Source organism: Maylandia zebra, linkage group LG4, assembly GCF_041146795.1.
Source record: "Maylandia zebra isolate NMK-2024a linkage group LG4, Mzebra_GT3a, whole genome shotgun sequence".
In the NCBI taxonomy this organism is placed as follows: Eukaryota; Metazoa; Chordata; class Actinopteri; order Cichliformes; family Cichlidae; genus Maylandia; species Maylandia zebra.
This window is the reverse complement of record NC_135170.1, coordinates 26,891,004-26,915,863: the sequence shown is the minus strand read 5'-3', so window position 1 is coordinate 26,915,863 and position 24,860 is coordinate 26,891,004. Positions and strand designations below refer to the sequence as shown.

At 42.3% G+C, this 24,860-nt stretch overlaps 7 protein-coding genes and 3 long non-coding RNA genes across 10 annotated transcripts; 4 read left to right on the top strand and 6 right to left on the bottom strand.

The window, feature by feature from the left end:
• The first annotated feature begins 147 nt into the window (after nucleotides 1-147).
• LOC101476326 (hemoglobin subunit alpha-A) lies at nucleotides 148-948 on the top strand. Its single transcript, XM_004552176.6, has 3 exons — nucleotides 148-287; nucleotides 390-597; nucleotides 717-948. The coding sequence occupies exons 1-3, from the start codon at nucleotides 193-195 to the stop codon at nucleotides 843-845; spliced, it is 432 nt and encodes a 143-aa protein (XP_004552233.3). The 5' UTR covers nucleotides 148-192; the 3' UTR covers nucleotides 846-948.
• A 483-nt stretch (nucleotides 949-1,431) lies between these two features.
• Nucleotides 1,432-2,459, bottom strand: LOC101476621 (uncharacterized). Its single transcript, XR_013098389.1, has 3 exons — nucleotides 2,171-2,459; nucleotides 1,747-1,964; nucleotides 1,432-1,671 (listed from the first exon to the last, which is right to left on the bottom strand). It is a non-coding gene; the product is annotated as an uncharacterized LOC101476621 (long non-coding RNA).
• Nucleotides 2,460-3,842: 1,383 nt separating this feature from the next.
• Nucleotides 3,843-4,756, bottom strand: LOC112429977 (hemoglobin subunit beta-A). The gene is made up of 3 exons (XM_024802276.2): nucleotides 4,599-4,756; nucleotides 4,187-4,409; nucleotides 3,843-4,099 (listed from the first exon to the last, which is right to left on the bottom strand). Exons 1-3 carry the CDS (start codon nucleotides 4,688-4,690, stop codon nucleotides 3,968-3,970), a joined length of 447 nt encoding a protein of 148 aa, XP_024658044.2. The 5' UTR covers nucleotides 4,691-4,756; the 3' UTR covers nucleotides 3,843-3,967.
• A 219-nt stretch (nucleotides 4,757-4,975) lies between these two features.
• LOC143418392 (uncharacterized) lies at nucleotides 4,976-13,589 on the top strand. The gene is made up of 2 exons (XM_076883319.1): nucleotides 4,976-5,229; nucleotides 5,987-13,589. Exon 2 carries the CDS (start codon nucleotides 6,246-6,248, stop codon nucleotides 12,483-12,485), a length of 6,240 nt encoding a protein of 2,079 aa, XP_076739434.1. The 5' UTR covers nucleotides 4,976-5,229; nucleotides 5,987-6,245; the 3' UTR covers nucleotides 12,486-13,589.
• An 810-nt stretch (nucleotides 13,590-14,399) lies between these two features.
• LOC143418393 (hemoglobin subunit alpha-A-like) lies at nucleotides 14,400-15,199 on the top strand. Its single transcript, XM_076883321.1, has 3 exons — nucleotides 14,400-14,538; nucleotides 14,641-14,848; nucleotides 14,968-15,199. Exons 1-3 carry the CDS (start codon nucleotides 14,444-14,446, stop codon nucleotides 15,094-15,096), a joined length of 432 nt encoding a protein of 143 aa, XP_076739436.1. The 5' UTR covers nucleotides 14,400-14,443; the 3' UTR covers nucleotides 15,097-15,199.
• A 486-nt stretch (nucleotides 15,200-15,685) lies between these two features.
• On the bottom strand, nucleotides 15,686-16,726 carry LOC112429780 (uncharacterized). Its single transcript, XR_003024199.2, has 3 exons — nucleotides 16,425-16,726; nucleotides 16,001-16,218; nucleotides 15,686-15,925 (listed from the first exon to the last, which is right to left on the bottom strand). It is a non-coding gene; the product is annotated as an uncharacterized LOC112429780 (long non-coding RNA).
• A 1,366-nt stretch (nucleotides 16,727-18,092) lies between these two features.
• Nucleotides 18,093-19,004, bottom strand: LOC112434753 (hemoglobin subunit beta-A). The gene is made up of 3 exons (XM_024802234.2): nucleotides 18,847-19,004; nucleotides 18,431-18,653; nucleotides 18,093-18,343 (listed from the first exon to the last, which is right to left on the bottom strand). The coding sequence occupies exons 1-3, from the start codon at nucleotides 18,936-18,938 to the stop codon at nucleotides 18,212-18,214; spliced, it is 447 nt and encodes a 148-aa protein (XP_024658002.2). The 5' UTR covers nucleotides 18,939-19,004; the 3' UTR covers nucleotides 18,093-18,211.
• A 952-nt stretch (nucleotides 19,005-19,956) lies between these two features.
• On the top strand, nucleotides 19,957-20,732 carry LOC112434756 (hemoglobin subunit alpha-A). The gene is made up of 3 exons (XM_024802237.2): nucleotides 19,957-20,072; nucleotides 20,174-20,381; nucleotides 20,501-20,732. Exons 1-3 carry the CDS (start codon nucleotides 19,978-19,980, stop codon nucleotides 20,627-20,629), a joined length of 432 nt encoding a protein of 143 aa, XP_024658005.2. The 5' UTR covers nucleotides 19,957-19,977; the 3' UTR covers nucleotides 20,630-20,732.
• Nucleotides 20,733-21,217: 485 nt separating this feature from the next.
• LOC143418391 (uncharacterized) lies at nucleotides 21,218-22,416 on the bottom strand. Its single transcript, XR_013098388.1, has 3 exons — nucleotides 21,941-22,416; nucleotides 21,517-21,734; nucleotides 21,218-21,441 (listed from the first exon to the last, which is right to left on the bottom strand). It is a non-coding gene; the product is annotated as an uncharacterized LOC143418391 (long non-coding RNA).
• Nucleotides 22,417-23,616: 1,200 nt separating this feature from the next.
• On the bottom strand, nucleotides 23,617-24,525 carry hbba1 (hemoglobin, beta adult 1). The gene is made up of 3 exons (XM_076883316.1): nucleotides 24,368-24,525; nucleotides 23,955-24,177; nucleotides 23,617-23,867 (listed from the first exon to the last, which is right to left on the bottom strand). Exons 1-3 carry the CDS (start codon nucleotides 24,457-24,459, stop codon nucleotides 23,736-23,738), a joined length of 447 nt encoding a protein of 148 aa, XP_076739431.1. The 5' UTR covers nucleotides 24,460-24,525; the 3' UTR covers nucleotides 23,617-23,735.
• Between the last annotated feature and the right edge of the window lie 335 nt (nucleotides 24,526-24,860).

Genomic DNA, 24,860 nt, shown 5'->3' with positions numbered 1-24,860 from the left:
TATCTTAAAAACAAGGAGGGGCGTTAACTTTTATCTCAAGAAATACCTCGGAAAGTGCTGGATTTTTTTCTTTATCGCAGAGGTGTGGTTTAAATGTGATGCTGGGTGTGGTCCATTTTGGTGTTATATAAAAATGATAGTGACAAATAGTCAACACTTTCAGTTCAGAAGACAACTGAAGAAAACGCAGACATGAGTCTCTCTGGAAAGGACAAGGCCGTGGTGAGGAACTTCTGGGCCAAAGTGTCCCCGAAGTCAGCTGAGATTGGAGGAGAGGCACTGGGGAGGTTGTATTGAGCCCCTTTCTTTTCATTCTTTATTCATTCATAGTTTTAATTAATTAGTAAGTACTTATTCATATTTCCATCATTTGAATATATATTTTACAGGATGCTGACTGCTTATCCCCAGACCAAGATCTACTTTTCTCACTGGTCCGATCTGAGTCCAAGCTCTGCGCAGGTGAAAAAGCATGGTGCCACCATCATGGCGGCCATTGGAGACGCTGTGTCAAAGATTGACGACCTTACTGGAGGTCTGTCTGCCCTCAGCGAGCTCCACGCTTTCAAGCTCAGAGTGGACCCTGCCAACTTCAGGGTGAGCTCACCCAGTAACATCCACGCAACAATGATCACGTTGTAGACAGAGATTACCATTAGTCAAGAGGCAATATAGACTTTTCGACCTAACATATGCATGTGTTTTTTGCCTCACAGATCCTTGCTCACAACCTCATCTTGTGCTTGGGCATGTTCTTCCCCGCAGACTTCACTCCCGAAGTCCACCTCTCCGTTGACAAGTTCCTCCAGAACTTGGCTCTCGCTCTGTCCGAGAAATACCGCTAAAACCCGGCAACTCCGGAGCCCCTGAAGCCTGTCATCTACAGTAATGTCAATAAAACTTCTTAAAATGGCAGGGCTCCGTTAATAAATATAATAAACTCTGGAAGCTGGTCCTTTCTTCTTTGTCTGAATCCCTACACTATTCACTTTTGACATAATTGCAGGGGTGTGTTAAGAAATTAAATTAATAATATTGTAGTGACAGAAGGGGGTGTGGGAGCATAGGAAAAGAGAAAATTCAATCAGAAATGAACATACAGTTGTGTTTATTTTGAAACGGACAAAATAGAAACCGGCAGCGTCACCCTTTGCAAAGATAAGAAGTAAAATATAGACGCCTTTTTAAGAATGAGCTTAGGAGGTTTTAATTTCAGATAATACAACATGGATAATTCTAACTACAACTTACTGGCTGAGTTAAAAAGAAATGACACCACCCTTATTAATATTTCTATTATTATTATTACTATTATTATTACTACTATCATGAACATTTTCAGTATAAGTGCACAATCCCTTGTAAAAATCTGCTCTTGGAAGGCTTGAGTAGAAAAACAAAATGCAATTGAAAATGATCACACAAAGAGAATTTTATTTAACTGGAAATTTATTTGTCACATGCATCAGCTTGGAAGCGCTAAACGGAAGCGCTGCTGTAAATTATTTGGTTATGAATATGAACTATAATTCCACAAGTTCAGTGGTACTGTTTGCCCAAGGCAGAGACGACCACAGCGAGGAATGTCTGCCAGGTCATCTGGACATCAGGGGCGAAGACTTGAGGTCCAAACTTGGAGGCCACACAAAAAGCGACAATTTCAGAAAGCACCTAAAATGAAAGGGAAACAATAATAATGGCATGCTTCATCATTATCACTGGTGGAAAAAGTCTCAGATTACATACCCTGAAGTTGTCAGGATCAACACGGAGCTACTCAGAGTGCATAACGCTCAGTTTTGGCGTAGGTCTGCTTAATGTTGTTCTTCACAGCATTTTCCAGACCAACCATCACAGTCCTTCCGTGCTTGGCTAGTTTGTGGTTTCACATAATGGCAGCATTGGTGGACAGGTTGCCAAAGAGTTGGAAGTGTCTCTGAGTCCACTGATACGCAGTGAGAAGCCTGAAATAAAGAGTCTCAATTTTACTTTTTCTTTTATTTCTATTGCATTAAGTTGTTTTCTGTGCCAGATTAATAAAAACAAAACGAAAACAAACAAAAGAAATATCCTGTTATCATACGGTAAATAACAAGGCATGTAAAAACAAGAATAATTAATTTGATGATACCAATAAAGCGTCGCTAAATCGTCATCCAACATAACTCACCTGTTCAGGGCCTAGGCGCCAATTCCAGCCCCATACATCTTTCCCCACAAGCAGTAGCGGTTTTTGATACGGGCGGCATCGTGGTGGGGGGCGGCATCACGGGCATCGGCAAAAAAAAAAAAAAAAAAAAATGCTCGTAGCCTACTCATGCTGCCCCGACATCAGCCAGCGCATATTGGTAATGGCATAGGCCCCGATCGGTTTTCTATCGCCCATTTGCTGGGAGTACGGGCGCCCTCCGTTGCGAGGTGCGCCTGCTGCTTGCGGCGCAGGGAGGAGAGGGCGGGGCGGCGGGGGAGTCTCTGGCTGGCTGGAGCAGCATCTAATAACTCGCAAAATAAAACAAAATAAAAACAAAACAACAAACACCAGACATTATGATACAGACTTATAATTTGCACCGATGTTTTTTCGAAATTCTATACATGAAAAGTGAGCGCGAGAGCCTTCGGTGCGCCTGCTCGCTGCTGAAGTCAAAGTAAACTTTATTGTCATCTCCGCTACATACAGTCAAGTATATAGAGAGACGACGAGGCTCCAGTTACAGCAGTGCAAGAAAACAAACAATAAATATAAGAAGAGTAAGAAAATAAATATACACTTAAAGACTCGGGGTAATGGGATCAATAACAATTTAAAATTTATATTTTATATTTTGAATATTTAATGTCTCACACACAACCCGTGGAAACGGGTTCATAATGATGTAAATCCAATCCCATTATGTATTCATGATTTGAATCCTGGGTTGTGTGAAATCCCAGAAATACACCTTAGACAAAGTGAATCTGTGAACTAAGGTGTAGGTCTATTAGGTTATGTTGTGGTGATCCTCGAGTTGGGGGATTTGTGCTCATACTGGAGTGCAAAATTAAAACCAATGGAAGATGGACAAGAAAAGTTCAAAGCCATCAGGTGCTCAGTTTAGAAAAAATAGAAAAGAAGAGAAGGAGGAACGAGCAAAAGATATGGCGGGTCATCTTAAAACAATCAGGATCAGAATACTTTATTAATCCCTAAGAAAATTATGTGGGTTACAGTTGCTCCAAGAAGAAATTGTAAAAATAGTAACAGTAACAGACTAAACTCCAAACAATATATCCAATAATATAATATTAATTAGTCATTGTGAATTGTTGATTTGTCCTGTTCTCATTATATGACGAATTATGATGGCTGTTTGGTAGCCGTTTGCATACAATGCATACTCTCCCTCTCTTCATGTGTGTGTGTGTGTGTGTGTTTCTCTGGTGAATTTCGACAACAGTTTTATGTTAATGTACAATCCTTAATATGTTTTATGTGTGTGTGTGTGTGGGGGGGGGGGGGGGGGGGGGGGGGGGGCGGGGGGCGGCAGAGGGAGTGCTCGCCCGAGGCGCCAAACAGGCTAGGACCGCCACTGCCCACAGGGACGTGATCGCGCTGAGCTCAGCGCCTGTCCACTCGACCATATTGATAGATAAGATTTTCTCAAGCTTCGCTGAAATTAGTCTTCGTTCACAAAACTTAAACACAAAGAAACTTAAATAATGAATGAGTCGGGGCATATTTCTTAATTAAGAAGTCATTAATGTTGTTTTTGAAGACAGTCTAAATTAAAATGACACTAAACGGTTCATAGTGTTGTATTGTCGGGTATAAGAACACCTGAAATGATCGCACAGAGAATGAGTTTGAGTTTGTTTTAATTCAATTTATTTTTTTATTAGTGCATATGACAACAGAGTTAAAGAGATACGATTTTAAAATCACTTTTATGACTGTTGCACATCTTTGATGAACTGGCACTCCAGAGATTTAGTGGTACTGTCTACCCAGGGCAGAAACGACCACGGACAAAAACTTCTGCCAGGCTTCCTGGACCTCAGCGGTGAAGACGCTGGGACCAAACTTAGCGGCCACACACAGGCTGATGCATTCAGCGAGCACCTAAAGTGAGAGAGTTGGACAAAATAATTAAAGAATTACTCCTGATCTAATAGTGATAAATGTTTCTGGGTGCTGGTGGGGACATACCCTGAAGTTATCGGGATCCACGTGGAGCTTCTCAGAGTGCATAGCGCTCAGTTTGGCGTAGGTCTGCTTGATGTTGTCCAAGTTCTTCACAGCATTTTCCAGACCACCCATCACGGTCTTTCCGTGTTGTGCCACTTTGGGGTTTCCCATAATGGCAGCATTGGTGGACAGGTCTCCAAAGGCTTTGAAGTATCTCTGACCCCAGGGGTACACAATCAGAAGCCTGGAATAAGACAAGAGACAGAAAAAATGACAATTTTAATGCATATAATTTAAAAAAAAAATGCATTTTAATCTAAAAAGACAAACATACGCGTAGATGCATTGGTTTCAGTTCGGTTTTAAGATTATAGGAAGAGAAAGTCACTCAATACATAAATGTGTTTCTAAATTGCAATGAGCTGCAGGTTACCTGCTGAGGGCCTGGGGACCGATTTCCCCCACATCGATTTTCCCCCACAGGCCTATGATGGCCTTGCGCTCAGCATCTGTCCACTCGACCATTTTGACAGCGTAAAGGTTTTCACGTAGCTTGTGATCAGAAACCTTTTCGCAAACGCCGATCTTCGGGAGCTTTTTATTAATTACATAGTGCCACACCTCTTCGTCCTGGAAGCATCTGATTGGACTATAGCCGTCAGGCTTTTGGGTTGTTGCCCATGAGTAAGATAATCTTTACCAGATTATAAGGAAAAAAACGCAAACACTTATTTTTTTATGTAACAAATATAGAAATAAGTATAAGAATTATAGACTACAGGTCTTTATAGACTGTTTTTAACCTATATGTGACGCCCACAAGTGTATGGTCACAATTGTAATTTTGTTGTGAATTGTTTTTGATGTAAAAGACCTGATTTTATGGTGGTATTGCACTTTTCATTTAGCGTTATGGACAATGTAATTGCGTGGCATTGCCACAAGGGGGAGATAGTGGTGAGTGCGATAGGCTGTTGCAACGCGTCTCGGCCTCAGACGAGGAAGAGCCTGCAGACCGAACGCAACTGATGTCTCCTGTCTCTGCTTTTCTGTTAAAAAAACAGGTCAGTAGTTCAAGTTTGCTCACCACAATGTACATATAAAGGCAAGAAACCTTTTTCTGTCTTAGTTTAAAGACCGCAAATGTTGTGAGAGAGTGTGTTTTCACTGATTGAGAGAAAGCTAACTATACCGCCATTTGTAATGGCAGCCGCCATTTCACTCGTAGTCTAAATAGGCAGCTGGTCTTATTACCTGTTTTATTTTGTGACAAATGGAGCTCTTAGACACTTCGTTTATCCTGACATTATTGGAAGTTACAGTTGATTAGGACCTACCCAGTTCTTATGTGTCAAATGTAAATAGTCTGATGTATACTGTTTGTGGATGATTGTGAACTGTTTGTGAGCAATGGAAGAATATTTTTGTTTATTGGTTACAAATGTAATATATTGTTTGAATCTGTTAAAGTATAAGAAAAGTATAAAGGTGACATAAGCGGGTTAATTGCAGTGTTAGTGGTGCTGCACAGAAATGTTTTGATGCTGAAATGCAGTAAAATTGGTTACAGATTTATTGTAAATAAGGACGTTCATATACAATGATTATTTTGTAAGTTTATTCTTGTGAGAGTGCAAGGTAACCAAAAGGGTTTGAGCTATGGACCTAATTGAATGTTTGTGTTGTTAAAAGCGAAATGTGTGTGTCTAAATGAAAAGAAAAGGACGTTGTTAAACTCTGTTAATAAATCAGACGAGGAAGAGCCTGCAGACCGAACGCAACTGATGTCTCCTGTCTCTGCTTTTCTGTTAAAAAAAACAGTTTAAAAACAGACCCCATCGAAGGCCTGTAACATAATTTTGGTGGCCCGTACGGGGATCAGCATGCTACGTGGGTGTCTGCTGATCCTTTAATCAACGAACCAGAGACAGCCATCACAGGGCAGGCGTGTTGGAACAGCAGACGTGCAACTGAGGCAGCAGCGGGACCTGTGTCGAGGAGGGGAACCCCTGCTGGAGAGGTGACGGGCTGCGTGTTTGAGCTGACTGCACTGTGAGGAGTGCTAGCCAAAAGACACAGAATGGAGGACAGTGAAAGAAAAGAACTGGCTTGGCAGATCAGAAAGAGTCTTTATGCACTGACAGCAGAGGAACTCTTCCAGATTGCTACAAACATCACACCAGTACCTGATGTGGACCCCGCAAGTGTAAGACGTGGTGATGAGGAAAGTTGTTTTGATTATGTTTGTGCTTATCTACGCTGTAAGACATTGCTTGACTTAGAGGATCAGGGGTTTTCACACCTACTGCTGTTGAAAGATGCTATTATTCATCTCATTGATAGTCATGCCGCTGAAGTATCTCACCCTGTAGTCTCAGAGGAAAATGTTGTTACTCTCACAACACTTAAGCACCCGGAACAGAGTGATGTACTTACCTCAGCTATATTGCCTCTTGAGTCTGTTAATCCACAAATAACAGAGTATGAAATGCTAAAGGCTAACTACGAGGCACTTGGTAAAAAGTTAGCAGATTTACAAGTGACATCTGCAACACAAGACACACCCACCCCCACTATTACACAGTCACTCCAGCCTCGAGCTGAGAGCGTGACAAACAGCCGTTCCACCACAGACATGCGACAATCTAAGCCTGATCACATGGTTTCCCTAAGAGACCTGCCATTTTTGCAACGCAGAGAGTTTAAAGTACATGGTGGTCAGGTTGGGGACATTGCATCTGACATTAGCTACCATGGACTGTGTAAGCAGATTGAGGAGGGGCTCAAGGTGAAGCACACAGAGGGAGAGATCATTCAAGGTGTGCTCCGTATTATCAAGCCTGGACAGTTTAAGGACATGTTGATCAGTAAAGATGACTTGACCCTCATTGAACTCAAAAGCTTACTACGTTCACACCTGAGTGAGAAGAGTGGGAGTGAGTTATTTCAGGAATTGTTGAGCACTAAGCAACATGACCATGAAACTCCACAACAGTTCCTCTACAGGATGATTGGACTGAAGCAGAAAGTCATGTTTGCATCCAGGCAGGATAACATGGACGTTGCGTATGAGACACGTACGATCCAAAATGTATTTCTACGCACCATTCATCAAGGTCTTCTACCAAAATATAGTGACATTCGTAATGAACTCAAGCCACTACTATCAGACTACAGTGTGTCAGATGAAGCCTTGATAAGGCAAGTGAACAAAGTGTCAAGCGAAGAGAGTGAGCGACAGCGAAGACTGGGATATTCCACTCGACAAAAGGTAACACATGCTCATACTGCTCAACTTGAACCTGCCAAAGACACTGAAATGACTGACTGTAAATCTAAGAGTAAGAATAAAGTCATAGAAGAGCTGGCTGCGAAGGTGGAAACCCTGACCAAAGTGGTTGAGTCTCTCACAGCCAGTCAGGCTCGTGAACCCACTTGTCAGTGTGCACACCCAAAGCAGAAGCCCAGACAAACTGCAAAACAGTATGGCTGTCCCAAGTGTATTGAAAGTGGGGCTACTTCATGCACTCATTGTTTTATCTGTGGGGAGACAGGTCACAGGGCAGTGGGATGTCTCAAACGAAGCCAACCCAGAAGCTCTAGTTGGCCTCCTGCTGATACACACACGCCCAGAACCAGTGGACAGCCAGACCCAAAATCACGAGGTATGTGCTCAGAAGAGTTTGCTCATGTCAGAAGTAGTTGGGCGACCCTTCCAACGAAAAATGCAGACACAGGGGCAAGTGAGAGAGTGGCACAGCTTGTTGGAAAAAAATGTAAAATCAAGTGTTACATTCATAGCTTTGCAGTGGACTGTTTATTGGACACAGGTGCACAAGTGAGTCTCATTGATCGCCAGTGGGCAAAAACCTACCTCTCTGACCACAAACTCCGGCCACTGACAGAACTTATTGGAGATAAGGCTCTTAGTGTGTTTGGTGTTAATGGCCAGCCATTACCCTACGACGGCTGGGTGGGCGTGATGGTGAGTCTCCCAGAGAATAGTGACCCAAACTTGACTGTACAAGTCCCCTTTTTAGTAAGCAGTGTGCCCATGGACTGCCCCCTGATTGGTTTCAATGTAATTGAACAGCTGATACTGGGGCCAAATGCTAGTACAAACCTCATACCCACCATTGTGAGCCTCCTGCGCAGCGCGATGAACCTCCAGGATGACACAGCGACGGCACTGGTCAACTTCATCCAGACCAAGCTTACCAGTGATAACGTGGTCAGCCAGAGTGTCCTAAAAGTGGGCCTGTATGATGTAGTAATTCCAGCTGGTCAAGTTAAGTATGTTAAGTGTAAAGTCTCCTCTACAGTTGACATGTCCAACCCCCTCGTGCTCTTTGAACCAACTGAGAGCAACCCACAACTGCAACAGCTTGATATTGGCAACAGCCTCCTCACAGTTTGTGATGCCAGAGTCCCATATGTCAAAGTACCTATTGGCAACCACACTAAGCATGATGTGACCCTCACCGGCAGAGCAGCCCTTGGAACTATTGAACCAATAGCAGGAGTCGTACAAACTGACTTACCAAACCTCAATGAGCCCAAAGTGACTCAAGATGTCGACTCTGATGTATCTCAAATACCCCAGCAGTGCGGTGAAGATCAAGCAACACAGGAATGGGATCCACCTGTTGATGTTAGCCACCTGACTGAAGACCAACAATCTGTGGCCAAGAAAATGTTAAGGGAAGAGTCAGGGGCTTTTGCACGTGATGAGAATGACATGGGGTGCATTCCCAGCTTGGAAATGACAATAACACTCAAAGACACAACCCCAATTCAGAAATCGTACACCTCAATTCCAAAACCCCTCTATAAGGAGGTTAAAGAGTATATTGAGGACCTCTTGGCAAGAGGATGGATTGTAAAGTCTAGATCCCCTTACTCTGCGCCAATAGTTTGTGTGCGGAAAAAGGATGGCTCCCTAAGGCTCTGTATCGACTACCGTCTCCTGAACCAGCGCACAGTACCTGATCGCCACCCATTACCAAGAATCCAGGACCTCATTGACACCTTGGGAGGGTACAACTGGTTCTCCATTTTGGACCAGGGAAAAGCCTATCACCAGGGCTTTATAGCAGAAGGATCCCGCCATCTGACTGCATTCATCACCCCCTGGGGCCTTTATGAATGGGTGCGAATTCCCTTCGGTCTTACCAACGCACCTGCTGCATTCCAACGCAGTATGGAAGAAATGCTGGCTCCCCTTCGGGATGAGTGCTGCATTCCATACTTGGATGACATCTTGTGCTACGCCAAGACTTTTGAGGAACATGTGGAAGGGCTGAGGAAAGTCTTGAGAGCCCTGCAGAACTACGGAGTCAAACTCCGGCCGACAAAATGTGACCTATTTAAAAGAGAAGTGAGGTATGTTGGGCGCTTAGTGTCAGCTGAAGGAGTACGCATTGACCCAAAAGATCTCGAGGCAGTGTACGCCCTGAAAAAGGAGACACCTGCCACAGTGGGAGATGTGAGGAGGATTGCTGGGTTCCTGAGTTACTATCGCTCATATATCCAGGATTTCTCGAGAATAGCAAAACCCATCTATGAGCTTTTGCAACCCAAGAAAACCAAAGAGGAGCATCTTCTGGGGAAGGTTACAGGACAGAAGGGGAAAGGCGCACAGTTACCATCCAAAACACCAGTTGAGTGGGCAGAGAAGCACCAGGGTGCCCTGTGTAAGTTGATTGATATGTTGGTAAACCCCCCTGTACTTGCCTACCCGGATTTTGAGCTTCCCTTCGTCCTTCATACAGACGCATCTGATAAAGGACTTGGGGCCGTTCTCTACCAACATCAGAGTGGGAAGCTAAGAGTGATTGGATACGGCTCCCGAACACTGACACCGGCTGAAAAGAATTACAGACTCCACTCGGGCAAGCTTGAGTTTCTCGCCCTCAAGTGGGCTGTCTGCGAGAAGTTCAGGGATTACTTGTTCTATGCCCCGTATTTTACCATCTACACAGACAACAATCCCTTAACTTATGTCATGAGTACCGCCAAGTTGAATGCGGTTGGGTTCAGATGGGTGGGAGAGCTATCAGATTTCAGGTTTGATATAAGGTACAGACCTGGCAAAGTAAATGTTGACGCAGACACCCTGTCGAGGAGTCCCCTTGACATTGACAGATACGTCACTGAATGTACAAAAGAGCTCTCCAAAGAAGCTGTTGCCGCTACTTGGGAGGGATGTGGAGCAGGCAAGCATGGAGATGTCGCATGGATCGCTGCTCTGGTTTTAGCGCAAGGTGACCAGCTTGAACCAGTAATCCAAGAAATGGTCACGCCCATCAATTTGGATGAACTACAAAGGGCTCAAAGAGCAGATCCTGCGATAGGTGAGATCATGAAAATGAAAGACTCAGATCAAAAGCTGACAGATGACATGAGACGGAATGTGAGAGGTCCGGCAAGGAAAATGATGCATGAGTGGACAAAGCTGAGCTTAGAAGACGGAGTTCTGTATCGTAAGACTGCAGAAAAGCGCCAACTAGTCTTACCAGCTAGCTTCAAATCCCTGGTCCTAAAACATCTGCATGATGACATGGGGCATGTCGGGGTAGAAAGAGTTCTCAGCCTGGCGAGGCAACGGTTCTACTGGCCATACATGAGGCGAGACATCGAAGCCTATGTCACCCGGCAGTGTCCGTGCATCAAACAGAAGAAACCGGTGACACATGTCCGAGCTCCCATGTCCAGCATTACCACAAGCTCACCAATGGAATTGGTTTCAGTTGATTACCTCCACTTAGAGCCAAGCAGGGGCGGATATCAGTATATCCTAGTTGTGGTAGACCACTTTACTAGGTATGCCCAGGCCTATCCAACCCGCAACAAGAGTGGCAAAACTGCAGCTGAAAGGATTTTCAGTGATTATATCCCCAGGTTTGGCTACCCTTTAAGGCTGCACCATGATCAGGGGCGGGAGTTCGAGAACGAGCTTTTCCGGACTCTACAACAGTTGAGCAATGTGGGGCACTCTCGAACAACTCCGTACCACCCTCAGGGCAACCCAGCTGAACGCTTTAATCGTACCATCTTGCAGATGCTGAGGACCCTGAGTGAAGAAAAAAAAGAAAGATGGAGAGAATATCTCCCACAGATGGTTCATGCGTACAATTGCACTCGCCATGAAGCAACGGGTTACTCGCCATTCTTTCTGCTTTTTGGTCGACATCCACGAATGCCAGTAGACCTCCTGTTCAAGTTGGTTACTGATGGAGAGCCACAAACTGCAAGAGGTTATGCTGAGAAATGGAAAGAACGAATGACTGAGGCTTACAGGATTGCATCTGGAAACAGCCAAAAGTCAAGTGATCGTGGAAAGAAACACTATGACCGGCATTTGAAAGGAGTGGTACTCCAACCTGGAGACAGAGTACTAGTGCGGAACCTGACTGAGAGGGGTGGTCCTGGCAAGTTAAGGTCCTACTGGGAGAACACCATTTATGTGGTGAAGGAACGGATCAATGACAGCCCAGTGTACAGAGTGACCTCAGAGGCAAAGGGGAAGAAAGTGCGTGTTCTGCATCGCAATCTATTGCATCTTGTCAATGAGCTTCCTGTGGACTTGCCTGCTGTAGATAAGGGGGACGGGCCATCCGCCGTCAAGAAAAAGAAACCAAAACCAGCTCAAGGAGAGACAGAGTTTCAACCCCACTCTGACGCAAGCTCCGATGAGGATGAGAGTTCCATGTATTATGAGTTGAGGTATGATTTGAGAAGTGGGAACAAAGAGGATGCACTACATACCTGTAACCATACTGTTGGACCCCCAAGAGGAACAGCTGAGTTCAGCAGAGTGGTCAACTGTGGAGCACCTCAGCCAACAGAAGCAACAGATGAATTGAGGGAACAAGGAATGGAACAAGATGGTGGACACCAAAGCACTGAACTTGACAACGACATGGGAGAGGAGGAACATGAGAGGGTACAGGAATCAGGAGTCACTGAAGTGCCTTTCACAGTCGACGAAGGAGAAGTTGGACTGCCGCTTTCAGAAAGGGCACAGTATACACCTAACGTGGCCCCGCCGACTAATGAATCAGTTCTAAGAAGGTCTACTAGAGAACGACGGCCTGTTACACATTTCACATATGACACCCTTGGCCAGCCCTCTCTCCGGGTGCATCCATCAGTCAGTTGTGCTGAAGTGCACGAGTCACCAAACACAACACACTACACCATGCCACCATATCCCCTGTTACCTTACTTCCCCCTAGTGCCATATCGCATTCCAACATCTCACTGTGCACACCCAGGCACCTTCCCTCTGTATTATAACTGTCCAATCTATACATGTTAGTAGTATACAAGGAATGTGGGTATGTGGGAAGGGGATGTGATTTGAGCTGTTTGAATAATGAGTATAATGAGTTTTAGAGGGTAAGAGGTTAAATGTCAGGAGCCATTTTCTTTTTGTTGGGGAGTGTGTGACGCCCACAAGTGTATGGTCACAATTGTAATTTTGTTGTGAATTGTTTTTGATGTGAAAGACCTGATTTTATGGTGGTATTGCACTTTTCATTTAGCGTTATGGACAATGTAATTGCGTGGCATTGCCACAAGGGGGAGATAGTGGTGAGTGCGATAGGCTGTTGCAACGCGTCTCGGCCTCAGACGAGGAAGAGCCTGCAGACCGAACGCAACTGATGTCTCCTGTCTCTGCTTTTCTGTTAAAAAAACAGGTCAGTAGTTCAAGTTTGCTCACCACAATGTACATATAAAGGCAAGAAACCTTTTTCTGTCTTAGTTTAAAGACCGCAAATGTTGTGAGAGAGTGTGTTTTCACTGATTGAGAGAAAGCTAACTATACCGCCATTTGTAATGGCAGCCGCCATTTCACTCGTAGTCTAAATAGGCAGCTGGTCTTATTACCTGTTTTATTTTGTGACAAATGGAGCTCTTAGACACTTCGTTTATCCTGACATTATTGGAAGTTACAGTTGATTAGGACCTACCCAGTTCTTATGTGTCAAATGTAAATAGTCTGATGTATACTGTTTGTGGATGATTGTGAACTGTTTGTGAGCAATGGAAGAATATTTTTGTTTATTGGTTACAAATGTAATATATTGTTTGAATCTGTTAAAGTATAAGAAAAGTATAAAGGTGACATAAGCGGGTTAATTGCAGTGTTAGTGGTGCTGCACAGAAATGTTTTGATGCTGAAATGCAGTAAAATTGGTTACAGATTTATTGTAAATAAGGACGTTCATATACAATGATTATTTTGTAAGTTTATTCTTGTGAGAGTGCAAGGTAACCAAAAGGGTTTGAGCTATGGACCTAATTGAATGTTTGTGTTGTTAAAAGCAAAATGTGTGTGTCTAAATGAAAAGAAAAGGACGTTGTTAAACTCTGTTAATAAATCAGACGAGGAAGAGCCTGCAGACCGAACACAACTGATGTCTCCTGTCTCTGCTTTTCTGTTAAAAAAAACAGTTTAAAAACAGACCCCATCGAAGGCCTGTAACATATACGTACAGTAAAAAACATTTAAACCTCGAAAGTGATTTCTGATCTTTCGTAAGTGATCAGATCCCAACAAGCTGGCCTGAAAGTAGGGTAAATACCCGTTTCTGATGTGTATATATATATATATATATATATATATATATATATATATATATGCAACACACATCTCTAGTAAAGAAATGTAGCCTATTTTATTTGAGAACAATTCTCCAACCTCTAATAAATAGGATACAAAGGATAAAGGTGCTGTGCAGTCCCACATGAAGCGCAACAACCAGTCATCCTTTTACGGTATATCTCACATCATGCCTCGGATATGATTACTTACCAAGATTTTGGTAAAAAATATCTTAATTTTTGATTATGTGGTGTCATTCTGTGAGTGCTTATGTTGTCATCTAATTCTCTAATTCTCTCTTGAGACCAAACGAGCGTTTGGCAGCGAGAGATTATTTGCCACTTGTTTCATATTTTACACTTCGGACATTATTTTATAAAATATCACATTGCTTTTTCAACAACCTCTTGCTATTTAATAATTTCTTTAAGGGATAAATATATTAGTTTCTTCCCCAACAAAATAAGTCATATCTTAAAAACAAGGAGGGGCGTTAACTTTTATCTCAAGAAATACCTCGGAAAGTGCTGGATTTTTTTCTTTATCGCAGAGGTGTGGTTTAAATGTGATACTGGGTGTGGTCCATTTTGGTGTTATATAAAAATGATAGTGACAAATAGTCAACACATTTTCTTTCAGTTCAGAAGACAACTGAAGAAAACGTAGACATGAGTCTCTCTGCAAAGGACAAGGCCGTGGTGAAGAACTTCTGGGCCAAAGTGGCCCCGAAGACAGCTGAGATTGGAGGAGAGGCACTGGGGAGGTTGTATTGAGCCCTTTTTCTTTTCATTCTTTATTCATTCATACTTTTATTAATTAGTAAGTACTTATTCATATTTCCATCATTTGAATTTATGTTTTACAGGATGCTGACTGCTTATCCCCAGACCAAGACCTACTTTGCTCACTGGTCCGATCTGAGTCCAAGCTCTGCGCAGGTGAAAAAGCATGGTGCCACCATCATGGCGGCCATTGGAGACGCCGTGTCAAAGATTGACGACCTTACTGGAGGTCTGTCTGCCCTCAGCGAGCTCCACGCTTTCAAGCTCAGAGTGGACCCTGCCAACTTCAGGGTGAGCTCACCCAGTAATATCCACGCAACAATGATCACGTTGTAGACAGTGATTACCATTAGTCAAGAGGCAATATAGACTTTTCGACCTAACATATGCATGTGTTTTTTGCCTCACAGATCCTTGCTCACAACCTCATCTTGTGCTTGGGCATGTTCTTCCCCGCAGACTTCACTCCCGAAGTCCACCTCTCCGTTGACAAGTTCCTCCAGAACTTGGCTCTTGCTCTGTCCGAGAAATATCGCTAAAACCCGGCAACTCCGGAGCCCCTGAAGCCTGTCATCTACAGTAATGTCAATAAAACCTCTTAAAATGGCAGGGCTCCGTTAATAAATATAATAAACTCTGGAAGCTGGTCCTTTCTTCTTTGTCTGAATCCCCACACTATTCACTTTTGACATAATTGCAGGGGTGTGTTAAGAAATTAAAATAATAATATTGTAGTGACAGAAGGGGGTGTGGGAGCATAGGAAAAGAGAAAATTCAATCAGAAATGAACATACAGTTGTGTTCATTTTGAAACGGACAAAATAGAAACCGGCAGCGTCACCCTTTGCAAAGATAAGAAGTAAAATATAGACGCCTTTTTAAGAATGAGCTTAGGAGGTTTTAATTTCAGATAATACAACATGGATAATTCTAACTACAACTTACTGGCTGAGTTAAAAAGAAATGACACCACCCTTGTTAATATTACTATCATTATTATTATTACTATTATTATTATTACTATCATGAACATTTTCAGTATAAGTGCACAATCCCTTGTAAAAATCTGCTCTTGGAAGGCTTGAGTAGAAAAACAAAATGCAATTGAAAATGATCACACAAAGAGAATTTTATTTAACTGGAAATTTATTTGTCACATGCATCAGCTTGGAAGCGCTAAACGGAAGCGCTGCTGTAAATTATTTGGTTATGAATATGAACTATAATTCCACAAGTTCAGTGGTACTGTTTGCCCAAGGCAGAGACGACCACAGCGAGGAATGTCTGCCAGGTCATCTGGACATCAGGGGCGAAGACTTGAGATCCAAACTTGGAGGCCACACAAAAAGCGACAATTTCAGAAAGCACCTAAAATGAAAGGGAAACAATAATAATGGCATGCTTCATCATTATCACTGGTGGAAAAAGTCTAAGATCACATACCCTGAAGTTGTCAGGATCAACACGGAGCTACTCAGAGTGCATAACGCTCAGTTTTGGCGTAGGTCTGCTTAATGTTGTTCTTCACAGCATTTTCCAGACCAACCATCACAGTCCTTCCGTGCTTGGCTAGTTTGTGGTTTCACATAATGGCAGCATTGGTGGACAGGTTGCCAAAGAGTTGGAAGTGTCTCTGAGTCCACTGATACGCAGTGAGAAGCCTGAAATAAAGAGTCTCAATTTTACTTTTTCTTTTATTTCGATTGCATTAAGTTGTTTTCTGTGCCAGATTAATAAAAACAAAACGAAAACAAACAAAAGAAATATCCTGTTATCATACGGTAAATAACAAGGCATGTAAAAACAAGAATAATTAATTTGATGATACCAATAAAGCGTCGCTAAATCGTCATCCAACATAACTCACCTGTTCAGGGCCTAGGCGCCAATTCCAGCCCCATACATCTTTCCCCACAAGCAGTAGCGGTTTTTGATACGGGCGGCATCGTGGTGGGGGGCGGCATCACGGGCATCGGCAAAAAAAAAAAAAAAAAAAAAATGCTCGTAGCCTACTCATGCTGCCCCGACATCAGCCAGCGCATATTGGTAATGGCATAGGCCCCGATCGGTTTTCTATCGCCCATTTGCTGGGAGTACGGGCGCCCTCCGTTTGCGAGGTGCGCCTGCTGCTTGCGGCGCAGGGAGGAGAGGGCGGGGCGGCGGGGGAGTCTCTGGCTGGCTGGAGCAGCATCTAATAACTCGCAAAATAAAACAAAATAAAAACAAAACAACAAACACCAGACATTATGATGCAGACTTATAATTTGCACCGATGTTTTTTCGAAATTCTATACATGAAAAGTGAGCGCGAGAGCCCTCGGTGCGCCTGCTCGCTGCTGAAGTCAAAGTAAACTTTATTGTCATCTCCGCTACATACAGTCAAGTATATAGAGAGACGACGAGGCTCCAGTTACAGCAGTGCAAGAAAACAAACAATAAATATAAGAAGAGTAAGAAAATAAATATACACTTAAAGACTCGGGGTAATGGGATCAATAACAATTTAAAATTTATATTTTATATTTTGAATATTTAATGTCTCACACACAACCCGTGGAAACGGGTTCATAATGATGTAAATCCAATCCCATTATGTATTCATGATTTGAATCCTGGGTTGTGTGAAATCCCAGAAATACACCTTAGACAAAGTGAATCTGTGAACTAAGGTGTAGGTCTATTAGGTTATGTTGTGGTGATCCTCGAGTTGGGGGATTTGTGCTCATACTGGAGTGCAAAATTAAAACCAATGGAAGATGGACAAGAAAAGTTCAAAGCCATCAGGTGCTCAGTTTAGAAAAAATAGAAAAGAAGAGAAGGAGGAACGAGCAAAAGATATGGCGGGTCATCTTAAAACAATCAGGATCAGAATACTTTATTAATCCCTAAGAAAATTATGTGGGTTACAGTTGCTCCAAGAAGAAATTGTAAAAATAGTAACAGTAACAGACTAAACTCCAAACAATATATCCAATAATATAATATTAATTAGTCATTGTGAATTGTTGATTTGTCCTGTTCTCATTATATGACGAATTATGATGGCTGTTTGGTAGCCGTTTGCATACAATGCATACTCTCCCTCTCTTCATGTGTGTGTGTGTGTGTTTCTCTGGTGAATTTCGACAACAGTTTTATGTTAATGTACAATCCTTAATATGTTTTATGTGTGTGTGTGTGTGGGGGGGGGGGGGGGGGGGGGGGGGGGCGGCAGAGGGAGTGCTCGCCCGAGGCGCCAAACAGGCTAGGACCGCCACTGCCCACAGGGACGTGATCGCGCTGAGCTCAGCGCCTGTCCACTCGACCATATTGATAGATAAGATTTTCTCAAGCTTCGCTGAAATTAGTCTTCGTTCACAAAACTTAAACACAAAGAAACTTAAATAATGAATGAGTCGGGGCATATTTCTTAATTAAGAAGTCATTAATGTTGTTTTTGAAGACAGTCTAAATTAAGATGACACTAAACGGTTCATAGTGTTGTATTGTCGGGTATAAGAACACCTGAAATGATCGCACAGAGAATGAGTTTGAGTTTGTTTTAATTCAATTTATTTTTTTATTAGTGCATATGGCAACAGAGTTAAAGAGATACGATTTTAAAATCACTTTTATGACTGTTGCACATCTTTGATGAACTGGCACTCCAGAGATTTAGTGGTACTGTCTACCCAGGGCAGAAACGACCACGGACAAAAACTTCTGCCAGGCTTCCTGGACCTCAGCGGTGAAGACGCTGGGACCAAACTTAGCGGCCACACACAGGCTGATGCATTCAGCGAGCACCTAAAGTGAGAGAGTTGGACAAAATAATTAAAGAATTACTCCTGATCTAATAGTGATAAATGTTTCTGGGTGCTGGTGGGGGCATACCCTGAAGTTATCGGGATCCACGTGGAGCTTCTCAGAGTGCATAGCGCTCAGTTTGGCGTAGGTCTGCTTGATGTTGTCCAAGTTCTTCACAGCATTTTCCAGACCACCCATCACGGTCTTTCCGTGTTGTGCCACTTTGGGGTTTCCCATAATGGCAGCATTGGTGGACAGGTCTCCAAAGGCTTTGAAGTATCTCTGACCCCAGGGGTACACAATCAGAAGCCTGGAATAAGACAAGAGACAGAAAAAATAACAATTTTAATGCATATAATTTAAAAAAAAAAAAAATGCATTTTAATCTAAAAAGACAAACATACGTGTAGATGCATTGGTTTCAGTTCGGTTTTAAGATTATAGGAAGAGAAAGTCACTCAATACATAAATGTGTTTCTAAATTGCAATGAGCTGCAGGTTACCTGCTGAGGGCCTGGGGACCGATTTCCCCCACATCGATTTTCCCCCACAGGCCTATGATGGCCTTGCGCTCAGCATCTGTCCACTCGACCATTTTGACAGCGTAAAGGTTTTCACGTAGCTTGTGATCAGAAACCTTTTCGCAAACGCCGATCTTCGGGAGCTTTTTATTAATTACATAGTGCCACACCTCTTCGTCCTGGAAGCATCTGATTGGACTATAGCCGTCAGGCTTTTGGGTTGTTGCCCATGAGTAAGATAATCTTTACCAGATTATAAGGAAAAAAAACGCAAACACATATTTTTTTATGTAACAAATATAGAAATAAGTATAAGAATTATAGACTACAGGTCTTTATAGACTGTTTTTAACCTATACGTACAGTAAAAAACATTTAAACCTCGAAAGTGATTTCTGATCTTTCGTAAGTGATCAGATCCCAACAAGCTGGCCTGAAAGTAGGGTAAATACCCGTTTCTGATGTATATATATATATATATATATACACAACACACATCTCTAGTAAAGAAATGTAGCCTATTTTATTTGAGAACAATTCTCCAACCTCTAATAAATAGGATACAAAGGATAAAGGTGCTGTGCAGTCCCACATGAAGCGCAACAACCAGTCATCCTTTTATATCTCACATCATGCCTCGGATATGATTACTTACCAAGATTTTGGTAAAAAATATCTTAATTTTTGATTATGTGGTGTCATTCTGTGAGTGCTTATGTTGTCATCTAATTCTCTAATTCTCTCTTGAGACCAAACGAGCGTTTGGCAGCGAGAGATTATTTGCCACTTGTTTCATATTTTACACTTCGGACATTATTTTATAAAATATCACATTGCTTTTTCAACAACCTCTTGCTATTTAATAATTTCTTTAAGGGATAAATATATTAGTTTCTTCCCCAACAAAATAAGTCATATCTTAAAAACAAGGAGGGGCGTTAACTTTTATCTCAAGAAATACCTCGGAAAGTGCTGGATTTTTTTCTTTATCGCAGAGGTGTGGTTTAAATGTGATACTGGGTGTGGTCCATTTTGGTTTTATATAAAAATGATAGTGACAAATAGTCAACACATTTTCTTTCAGTTCAGAAGACAACTGAAGAAAACGCAGACATGAGTCTCTCTGGAAAGGACAAGGCCGTGGTGAGGAACTTCTGGGCCAAAGTGTCCCCGAAGACAGCTGAGATTGGAGGAGAGGCACTGGGGAGGTTGTATTGAGCCCTTTTCTTTTCATTCTTTATTCATTCATACTTTTATTAATTAGTAAGTACTTATTCATATTTCCATCATTTGAATTTATGTTTTACAGGATGCTGACTGCTTATCCCCAGACCAAGACCTACTTTGCTCACTGGTCCGATCTGAGTCCAAGCTCTGCGCAGGTGAAAAAGCATGGTGCCACCATCGTGGCGGCCATTGGAGACGCCGTGTCAAAGATTGACGACCTTACTGGAGGTCTGTCTGCCCTCAGCGAGCTCCACGCTTTCAAGCTCAGAGTGGACCCTGCCAACTTCAGGGTGAGCTCACCCAGTAACATCCACGCAACAATGATCACGTTGTAGACAGTGATTACCATTAGTCAAGAGGCAATATAGACTTTTCGACCTAACATATGCATGTGTTTTTTGCCTCACAGATCCTTGCTCACAACCTCATCTTGTGCTTGGGCATGTTCTTCCCCGCAGACTTCACTCCCGAAGTCCACCTCTCCGTTGACAAGTTCCTCCAGAACTTGGCTCTCGCTCTGTCCGAGAAATATCGCTAAAATCCGGCAACTCCGGAGCCCCTGAAGCCTGTCATCTACAGTAATGTCAATAAAACTTCTTAAAATGGCAGGGCTCCGTTAATAAATATAATAAACTCTGGAAGCTGGTCCTTTCTTCTTTGTCTGCATCCCTACACTATTCACTTTTGATATAATTGCAGGGGTGTGAAATTAAGAAATTAAAATAATAATATTGTAGTGACAGAAGGGGGTGTGGGAGCATAGGAAAAGAGAAAATTCAATCAGAAATGAACATACAGTTGTGTTCATTTTGAAACGGACAAAATAGAAACCGGCAGCGTCACCCTTTGCAAAGATAAGAAGTAAAATATAGACGCCTTTTTAAGAATGAGCTTAGGAGGTTTTAATTTCAGATAACATGGATAATTCTAACTACAACTTACTGGCTGAGTTAAAAAGAAATGACACCACTCTTGTTAATATTACTATTATTATTATTATTACTCTCATAAACATTTTCAGTATAAGTGCACAATCCCTTGTAAAAATCTGCTCTTGGAAGGCTTGAGTAGAAAAACAAAATGCAATTAAAAATGATCACACAAAGAGAATTTTATTAAACTGGAAATTTATTTGTCACATTCATCAGCTTGGAAGCGCTAAACGGAAGCGCTGCTGTAAATTATTTGGTTATGAATATGAACTATAATTCCACAAGTTCAGTGGTACTGTTTGCCCAAGGCAGAGACGACCACAGCGAGGAATGTCTGCCAGGTCATCTGGACATCAGGGGCGAAGACTTGAGATCCCAACTTGGAGGCCACACAAAAAGCGACAATTTCAGAAAGCACCTAAAATGAAAGGGAAACAATAATAATGGCATGCTTCATCATTATCACTGGTGGAAAAAGTCTCAGATCACATACCCTGAAGTTGTCAGGATCAACACGGAGCTACTCAGAGTGCATAACGCTCAGTTTTGGCGTAGGTCTGCTTAATGTTGTTCTTCACAGCATTTTCCAGACCAACCATCACAGTCCTTCCGTGCTTGGCTAGTTTGTGGTTTCACATAATGGCAGCATTGGTGGACAGGTTGCCAAAGAGTTGGAAGTGTCTCTGAGTCCACTGATACACAATGAGAAGCCTGAAATAAAGAGTCTCAATTTTACTTTTTCTTTTATTTCGATTGCATTAAGTTGTTTTCTGTGCCAGATTAATAAAAACAAAACGAAAACAAACAAAAGAAATATCCTGTTATCATACGGTAAATAACAAGGCATGTAAAAACAAGAATAATTAATTTGATGATACCAATAAAGCGTCGCTAAATCGTCATCCAACATAACTCACCTGTTCAGGGCCTAGGCGCCAATTCCAGCCCCATACATCTTTCCCCACAAGCAGTAGCGGTTTTTGATACGGGCGGCATCGTGGTGGGGGGCGGCATCACGGGCATCGGCAAAAAAAAAAAAAAAAAAAAAATGCTCGTAGCCTACTCATGCTGCCCCGACATCAGCCAGCGCATATTGGTAATGGCATAGGCCCCGATCGGTTTTCTATCGCCCATTTGCTGGGAGTACGGGCGCCCTCCGTTTGCGAGGTGCGCCTGCTGCTTGCGGCGCAGGGAGGAGAGGGCGGGGCGGCGGGGGAGTCTCTGGCTGGCTGGAGCAGCATCTAATAACTCGCAAAATAAAACAAAATAAAAACAAAACAACAAACACCAGACATTATGATACAGACTTATAATTTGCACCGATGTTTTTTCGAAATTCTATACATGAAAAGTGAGCGCGAGAGCCTTCGGTGCGCCTGCTCGCTGCTGAAGTCAAAGTAAACTTTATTGTCATCTCCGCTACATACAGTCAAGTATATAGAGAGACGACGAGGCTCCAGTTACAGCAGTGCAAGAAAACAAACAATAAATATAAGAAGAGTAAGAAAATAAATATACACTTAAAGACTCGGGGTAATGGGATCAATAACAATTTAAAATTTATATTTTATATTTTGAATATTTAATGTCTCACACACAACCCGTGGAAACGGGTTCATAATGATGTAAATCCGATCCCATTATGTATTCATGATTTGAATCCTGGGTTGTGTGAAATCCCAGAAGTACACCTTAGACAAAGTGAATCTGTGAACTAAGGTGTAGGTCTATTAGGTTATGTTGTGGTGATCCTCGAGTTGGGGGATTTGTGCTCATACTGGAGTGCAAAATTAAAACCAATGGAAGATGGACAAGAAAAGTTCAAAGCCATCAGGTGCTCAGTTTAGAAAAAATAGAAAAGAAGAGAAGGAGGAACGAGCAAAAGATATGGCGGGTCATCTTAAAACAATCAGGATCAGAATACTTTATTAATCCCTAAGAAAATTATGTGAGTTACAGTTGCTCCAAGAAGAAATTGTAAAAATAGTAACAGTAACAGACTAAACTCCAAACAATATATCCAATAATATAATATTAATTAGTCATTGTGAATTGTTGATTTGTCCTGTTCTCATTATATGACGAATTATGATGGCTGTTTGGTAGCCGTTTGCATACAATGCATACTCTCCCTCTCTTCATGTGTGTGTGTGTGTGTTTCTCTGGCGAATTTCGACAACAGTTTTATGTTAATGTACAATCCTTAATATGTTTTATGTGTGTGTGTGTGTGTGTGTGTGGGGGGGGGGGGGGGGGGGGGGGGGGCGGCAGAGGGAGTGCTCGCCCGAGGCGCCAAACAGGCTAGGACCGCCACTGCCCACAGGGACGTGATCGCGCTGAGCTCAGCGCCTGTCCACTCGACCATATTGATAGATAAGATTTTCTCAAGCTTCGCTGAAATTAGTCTTCGTTCACAAAACTTAAACACAAAGAAACTTAAATAATGAATGAGTCGGGGCATATTTCTTAATTAAGAAAGTCATTAATGTTGTTTTTGAAGACAGTCTAAATTAAAATGACACTAAACGGTTCATAGTGTTGTATTGTCGGGTATAAGAACACCTGAAATGATCGCACAGAGAATGAGTTTGAGTTTGTTTTAATTCAATTTATTTTTTTATTAGTGCATATGGCAACGGAGTTAAAGAGATATGATTTTAAAATCACTTTTATGACTGTTGCACATCTTTGATGAACTGGCACTCCAGAGATTTAGTGGTACTGTCTACCCAGGGCAGAAACGACCACGGACAAAAACTTCTGCCAGGCTTCCTGGACCTCAGCGGTGAAGACGCTGGGACCAAACTTAGCGGCCACACACAGGCTGATGCATTCAGCGAGCACCTAAAGTGAGAGAGTTGGACAAAATAATTAAAGAATTACTCCTGATCTAATAGTGATAAATGTTTCTTGGTACTGGTGGGGACATACCCTGAAGTTATCGGGATCCACGTGGAGCTTCTCAGAGTGCATAGCGCTCAGTTTGGCGTAGGTCTGCTTGATGTTGTCCAAGTTCTTCACAGCATTTTCCAGACCACCCATCACGGTCTTTCCGTGTTGTGCCACTTTGGGGTTTCCCATAATGGCAGCATTGGTGGACAGGTCTCCAAAGGCTTTGAAGTATCTCTGACCCCAGGGGTACACAATCAGAAGCCTGGAATAAGACAAGAGACAGAAAAAATAACAATTTTAATGCATATAATTTTTAAAAAAAAATGCATTTTAATCAAAAATGACAAACATACGCGTAGATGCATTGGTTTCAGTTCGGTTTTAAGATTATAGGAAGAGAAAGTCACTCAATACATAAATGTGTTTCTAAATTGCAATGAGCTGCAGGTTACCTGCTGAGGGCCTGGGGACCGATTTCCCCCACATCGATTTTCCCCCACAGGCCTATGATGGCCTTGCGCTCAGCATCTGTCCACTCGACCATTTTGACAGCGTAAAGGTTTTCACGTAGCTTGTGATCAGAAACCTTTTCGCAAACGCCGATCTTCGGGAGCTTTTTATTAATTACATAGTGCCACACCTCTTCGTCCTGGAAGCATCTGATTGGACTATAGCCGTCAGGCTTTTGGGTTGTTGCCCATGAGTAAGATAATCTTTACCAGATTATAAGGAAAAAAAACGCAAACACATATTTTTATGTAACAAATATAGAAATAAGTATAAGAATTATAGACTACAGGTCTTTATAGACTGTTTTTAACCTATACGTACAGTAAAAAACATTTAAACCTCGAAAGTGATTTCTGATCTTTCGTAAGTGATCAGATCCCAACAAGCTGGCCTGAAAGTAGGGTAAATACCCGTTTCTGATGTATATATATATAT

Coding starts and splice junctions, on each gene's coding strand:
- LOC101476326 (XM_004552176.6), top strand. CDS start 193: ATGAGTCTCTCTGGAAAGGACAAGGCCGTGGTGAGGAACTTCTGGGCC. Junction 288..389: donor GGAGGAGAGGCACTGGGGAG/GTTGTATTGAGC, acceptor TATATTTTACAG/GATGCTGACTGCTTATCCCC. Junction 598..716: donor TGGACCCTGCCAACTTCAGG/GTGAGCTCACCC, acceptor TTTGCCTCACAG/ATCCTTGCTCACAACCTCAT.
- LOC112429977 (XM_024802276.2), bottom strand. CDS start 4,690: ATGGTCGAGTGGACAGATGCTGAGCGCAAGGCCATCATAGGCCTGTGG. Junction 4,410..4,598: donor GGTCCCCAGGCCCTCAGCAG/GTAACCTGCAGC, acceptor GTCTTATTCCAG/GCTTCTGATTGTGTACCCCT. Junction 4,100..4,186: donor TGGATCCCGATAACTTCAGG/GTATGTCCCCAC, acceptor CTCTCACTTTAG/GTGCTCGCTGAATGCATCAG.
- LOC143418392 (XM_076883319.1), top strand. CDS start 6,246: ATGGAGGACAGTGAAAGAAAAGAACTGGCTTGGCAGATCAGAAAGAGT.
- LOC143418393 (XM_076883321.1), top strand. CDS start 14,444: ATGAGTCTCTCTGCAAAGGACAAGGCCGTGGTGAAGAACTTCTGGGCC. Junction 14,539..14,640: donor GGAGGAGAGGCACTGGGGAG/GTTGTATTGAGC, acceptor TATGTTTTACAG/GATGCTGACTGCTTATCCCC. Junction 14,849..14,967: donor TGGACCCTGCCAACTTCAGG/GTGAGCTCACCC, acceptor TTTGCCTCACAG/ATCCTTGCTCACAACCTCAT.
- LOC112434753 (XM_024802234.2), bottom strand. CDS start 18,938: ATGGTCGAGTGGACAGATGCTGAGCGCAAGGCCATCATAGGCCTGTGG. Junction 18,654..18,846: donor GGTCCCCAGGCCCTCAGCAG/GTAACCTGCAGC, acceptor GTCTTATTCCAG/GCTTCTGATTGTGTACCCCT. Junction 18,344..18,430: donor TGGATCCCGATAACTTCAGG/GTATGCCCCCAC, acceptor CTCTCACTTTAG/GTGCTCGCTGAATGCATCAG.
- LOC112434756 (XM_024802237.2), top strand. CDS start 19,978: ATGAGTCTCTCTGGAAAGGACAAGGCCGTGGTGAGGAACTTCTGGGCC. Junction 20,073..20,173: donor GGAGGAGAGGCACTGGGGAG/GTTGTATTGAGC, acceptor TATGTTTTACAG/GATGCTGACTGCTTATCCCC. Junction 20,382..20,500: donor TGGACCCTGCCAACTTCAGG/GTGAGCTCACCC, acceptor TTTGCCTCACAG/ATCCTTGCTCACAACCTCAT.
- hbba1 (XM_076883316.1), bottom strand. CDS start 24,459: ATGGTCGAGTGGACAGATGCTGAGCGCAAGGCCATCATAGGCCTGTGG. Junction 24,178..24,367: donor GGTCCCCAGGCCCTCAGCAG/GTAACCTGCAGC, acceptor GTCTTATTCCAG/GCTTCTGATTGTGTACCCCT. Junction 23,868..23,954: donor TGGATCCCGATAACTTCAGG/GTATGTCCCCAC, acceptor CTCTCACTTTAG/GTGCTCGCTGAATGCATCAG.